The following is a 5,237-nucleotide window of genomic DNA, read 5'->3' as shown; positions in this document are numbered from 1 at the left end:
TTTAAACAAACATTTAAATAGTACCACACAAACCTTTGCGCTAGTGAAGAAAACAAGTCGGAGTGTTTGAAGTCTGTCATAGCTTGGTGAAAGAAGGAATTAGTAAATTTTTCTGAACAAACTTGAGGTAAATTCTGAACACAGTGTGAAGTGAAGGTTAAACGATTGCCAATTTTGGACTAAGATAAAATCAATTTTTTACAATTCTTGTTTCACATGGCAAAGTAGTGGCTAAAATCACCAGGTTTGCAACTATGTCAGTGTAAGTGATGACGGGATATTTCACTGAGAGGAAATAAGATTTAAGTGAAAATGGTTCACTCTAGAAACCTCCCTCTGGAGAATTCAAGTCCGTAGAGACAGAGGCAATGGCTTTATTTAGGAAGAACCCAGTAAATCCTCTTCGTCTTCTATGTGATGTCCACAAAAAGCCACTTTATCCACAGGTATATAAAGTTTTCTATAAAACTGTTCACACTGCCTAAATCTTGTTATCCGGGCACACAGAACTACTTCACATTCCACAAGGTCCATTTTCTGGTCCAGTTCACTGCTGTCCAATCCATTCAGTGTCTTTTTTAGTGTCTCCGCAGTGATGAAGTAGCCGATGGGTCACCATGAAGTCACTGCTAGGAAAGCTGCTCCATCTCAAACTGGGTGTGTCCATTAGCAGGCGTGTTGGCCCAGGCCTCAGGGGCTCGTGAATGTGAGTGTCGGGGCTTCTGAGCGTCTTCTGCGGGGCAGTGCGTTTGGATCAAAGCATCCGGGGATGCTGGGTCAGGTGGTTTGTGGTCGTAATAGAGGGCCCATAGCAGTGTCACAGTCAACGTCATGGCTAGGATCTGAGCCACGCCGATTGACACGCCCAAGAACCTCAACACCTGCAGCTGCTTCGTGCCCCGGATAAAACTGTAGATCTTGGGTCCACAACCCTGTTGAAAACAAATTCAGTAAATGTCAACCCTTGTTCATTTCTTAATGCATGTTTCTAGGTTGGATAATTCTAACAAACTAAAGTGATGAAAATATGGTGTCACTGATTACTTTTGTCTCTCTTTAAATCTCGTATTTGTGGCACATTTCTCTAAAGTTGTAATTTTTTATTTAAATTAATATTTATTTTTAAATTGTACTTTTTAATTACTATTTTTTACGTTTTTACATTTATTTGTATTTATTTAATTTTACTATTTTTTATTTAATTTTATAGGTGTTCTTTAATTATCATCACATCTTGGCCAGAGCACTCTTGAAAAATCAGTTTTCATTGTTTCTTTCCTGGTTTAACGAATCTCTAAAAATGCTATTCCGAAAAGAAAAAAAAAGAACTCTTATTTTGAAACTTCTTTTCCCTTGACATCAGGCCTTGCTAGTTTTAGATTCTGGTATCAGTGGTGGCTATTTAGGCACAGTTTACACAAATTAGCATAAGCTACATTATTAGTCTAGCCACATTATGGTGCATTATAACTACTTTTCACCATTCAATCAATTCCCAAAGGATAAAATGTCTCAGTTTCAGTCAGAAATTGTTCAGAAGAATGCATTTAGACTGATTTTAATATGTTAGGCCAATCAAACAATACAGAAGGTGCAAAAAGCTCAACATTTAACCTTCTAATGTCTCACTATAGTTGTCTTTTCACATTAAACTAGTACATGAAAAAGTATTAAAAAAAAAAAAAAAAAAGAAAAATCACACTTCCGCTTTAACAGGTTGTTTTCATGTAACTCTTTCCTACATTTCTGCCAGCACAACATCTGCCACACAAATATCCGAGCAATGTGACACATTCATCCGCTCGCGTGCATGCCTGTGTGTTTGGGGTATTTCCTATGCTGAATTGTGGAAGGCCAGGTAAACTATTTCCTGTTAGTGAGGGATTTATACTGTGGAGTAATTCCCCAGTCATCCACTCAGAAAGAGAGACAGAGACAGGAAGTGGGTGAGGATCAGTCTCCACACCCTCAGTCCTTCACTCCTGACTCTCCCTCTAGTGATCAATGTTCCTGTCTTATTCAACAAAGCCCTGCTTTCACTCTTCTGCTGTGGGATCTGTCTGAAAGGCTGAGCTCTGCTGGCTGCTTTACCACAAACACACTGTGTTTATGTGTACAATATTATGGATAAAAAATTAGCCTCTTTTCCTGAAGCCTGAACAAAGGCAGCAGATATGCATGTATAACAGGGTTGTTCTATCTATCTATCTGTCTATCTCTGTCTGTCTGAGGTCTATCTATCTATCTATCTATCTATCTATCTATCTATCTATCTATCTATCTATCTATCTATCTATCTATCTATCTATCTATCTATCTATCTATCTATCTATCTATCTATCTGTGTCTATCTATCTATCTATCTGTCTGTCTGTCTGTCTGTCTGTCTCTCTGTGTCTATCTATCTATCTATCTATCTATCTATCTATCTATCTATCTATCTATCTATCTATCTATCTATCTATCTATCTATCTATCTATCTATCTATCTATCTATCTATCTATCTATCTATCTATCTGTGTCTATCTATCTATCTATCTGCCTGCCTGTCTGTCTGTCTGTCTGTCTGTCTGTCTATCTGTCTTTCTGTCTGTCTATCTGTCTGTCTATCTGTCTGTCGTTCTTTCTGTCTGTCTGTCTGTCGTTCTGTCTGTCTGTCTGTCTGTCTTTCGTTCTATCTGTCTATCTTTCAATCTGGCTGTCTATCTGTCTGTCTATCTGTCTGTCGTTCTTTCTGTCTGTCTGTCTGTCTGTCGTTCTGTCTGTCTGTCTGTCTGTCTGTCTGTCTGTCTGTCTGTTTTTCTGTCTGTCTATCTGTCTATCTGTCTGTCGTTCTGTCTGTCTGTCTATCTGTCTGTCTAAACTCATTTTATCTCATTTTATCTTAAGCTCCAAACTTCAAAACTTTTTAAACCTTTTCCAAACCTTTCAAAGACTGAACTAGAGTGTGGCAGACGAGTCACAGACAGGGCATTTGAAGAGCAGGGGGTTGGATGAGACACTGTGTGTTTTGGTACTCAACACACAGGTGCGTCTCTGCGCTACGTGACTGACTTTAATTGCACTGCTGGAGTCGCTCAACACTCACTGGCAACACAGCTTGATTAAACACACGCTCAGCAGGTGAGTGAATCTCTCCACTGTCTGGCCTCATTTTTACAAAGTCAACGGCAAAGTCATGTTTTAATTAGGGCCATCAATCAATTAAAATTTTAATCAAATAACTACATGCAACTCCACAAATATCAATATTTGCAGAGAAGCTCTTAAAATGAAGATGCCATTTTTGTGACCGATGAGTAAATCAATGAATAGACATTGCAAGAAATGGCTAAGAAGTCAGTTTGGTTTTCTTTTGATTTCCATTTTATTGAATCTATGTATTACTAACCAATGGTCCACCAAAATTCATTTTGCAATTTTATCTATCTGTCCAGGTTAGAGTTCACAAAGTTTTTGTTTGTATACATTTGCAGATGAGCATCTTTGGCAGTTGCGGCATGACTTTCATGAGACACCACTGGACCACATAAGAAGTACTTATGTGAGTACATCAATAATTTTTTATTATTGTTATGACCTTCATGTGTAGAATTCAGATCATCTTCACTTCAACATTTAACCGTCTTGCCAAAAGTCTAAACAATTTCAAACCTATATTGGACTAATCAAAACAACCGGTATATATTGATTAAACAGATATTTACTCATTATAAGAGGTTTTGTAATCTTAATTATTCTGATGATAATAATAATAAAACAACAAAATCATCAACCCTATTTGGCCTAGAGGAATAATAAAAAAATCTGGGTTTATAACATCAAAATAAGCTCACCTCCTGGTAAAGGTCACTGAGGTCATTGTAGTGGGCATGGCGGGCACATCCTGGATACTGATTGGAGCAGCAGGAGTCAGGTGGCCACTCCATCTCTGTCATTTCCAGCCAGTCAGTGAAGTAGATCACTCCACAACACTTCAGCTGTAAGACAGGCTTGAAAATTCAGCCTAGTCTCATTGTTTATATGTAGGCAATACGTGACATTTACAAGCACAAAACTAACATTTTTGTGCGTTTTTATTGATGCTGAAACATATAATTTAGATGTATTTCAATGTTTAAAATGTACAACGTACGTATTTTTAGCTAAAAAATGTTAAATATTTACGTATCTCTTATATAATAAAATTTACATTTAATTTAATTTAAATTATAAAGATATTCACATCATTGCATTTTTTTCATTTTATCAATAAGCGATTTAGATTTTTACACCCCTTAACCTACCCCACACTTAAACCTACCCATTTTATAGCAAATATGCATTTTTATAATTTTACCAATAAGTGATTTAGATTTTTAGAACACTTAACTTATCCCACAAACCTAAACCTAGCCATAAAAATGCATAAAATTACATATCAATTACAATGACACCATATTGGAAAATTAGTAATTGACAGTGATGTTTTCATAATATTTGCATTCTGAATTCCAATTGGCCTGTGTATTCCTTGTGCTGGTTCAAAATCCTATTTCATATAACTGTATATTAACATTAACATTTATACATTAAGTAGACACTTTTATCTGCAGCAATAAACAAACAAAAGCTATTTATCAAAGAACCAAGAATATTCATAATATACAATGGCAGGTTTATAAGACAACTAGACTAAAAAGAAAGCTATAGAACAAATGCAAAAAAAGAAAAAAAAGACAATTATTTGTCCTTTTCAAGATCAGATTTCACACTTACTACGGTAAATGGCTTTGTTAAGCATTTTCACTTTCAGTGACAACACTACAATTACTTAACAACATCAGATGTCGCATTGCGGCTGGTTAGGTGTTAGACAAGGTGCTATCCTGCTGATGATTTTGACCTCTCACCTCTGTTTGTATAGAGTTCCAGGCATGTGTGAGCCACTGGTAGCGCTGCAGGCCGAAATGAGGCATACGTGACTTCAGACTTATCATATCAGACCTCTGTACCATAGGCTGATGAGAGAAAGAGATGGGGAGTTATTTTCATAAAGAAATCATTTTACAGTTTTATAAGCCTTCTAACTTTCCCTTGTGATTCTGTAATGACATAAAAGCAATTCCCCAAACGCTCAGTAATTATGTTTTCTAAATAACAAAAACAATGTTTGTTATTTCCAGGCAGTTTAAAGGACCATCCACATGCCTACACTTCCAATTTTAGGCTCTCTTATGACCAGTTTATTGGTTAG

At 36.5% G+C, this 5,237-nt stretch overlaps 1 protein-coding gene across 1 annotated transcript in view; it reads right to left on the bottom strand.

Annotated features, from left to right (window-relative positions):
* Positions 1–360: 360 nt before the first annotated feature.
* The window catches only part of LOC127955891 (tetraspanin-12-like), a 14,529-nt gene continuing 9,652 nt past the window's right edge, over positions 361–5,237 (bottom strand). Inside the window, exons 6-8 of the mRNA XM_052553500.1 lie at positions 4,894–5,001; positions 3,838–3,981; positions 361–932 (exon numbers count right to left, since the gene is read on the bottom strand). Of these exons, the coding sequence (XP_052409460.1) occupies positions 630–932; positions 3,838–3,981; positions 4,894–5,001 (555 nt within the window). The 3' untranslated portion in view covers positions 361–629. The remainder of the gene's footprint in view (positions 933–3,837; positions 3,982–4,893; positions 5,002–5,237) is intronic.

This window comes from Carassius gibelio, chromosome B4 (assembly GCF_023724105.1).
Source record: "Carassius gibelio isolate Cgi1373 ecotype wild population from Czech Republic chromosome B4, carGib1.2-hapl.c, whole genome shotgun sequence".
Classification (NCBI taxonomy): Eukaryota; Metazoa; Chordata; class Actinopteri; order Cypriniformes; family Cyprinidae; genus Carassius; species Carassius gibelio.
Note: the sequence above shows the minus strand (reverse complement) of the source record. Positions and strands in the feature narration are given on the sequence as shown.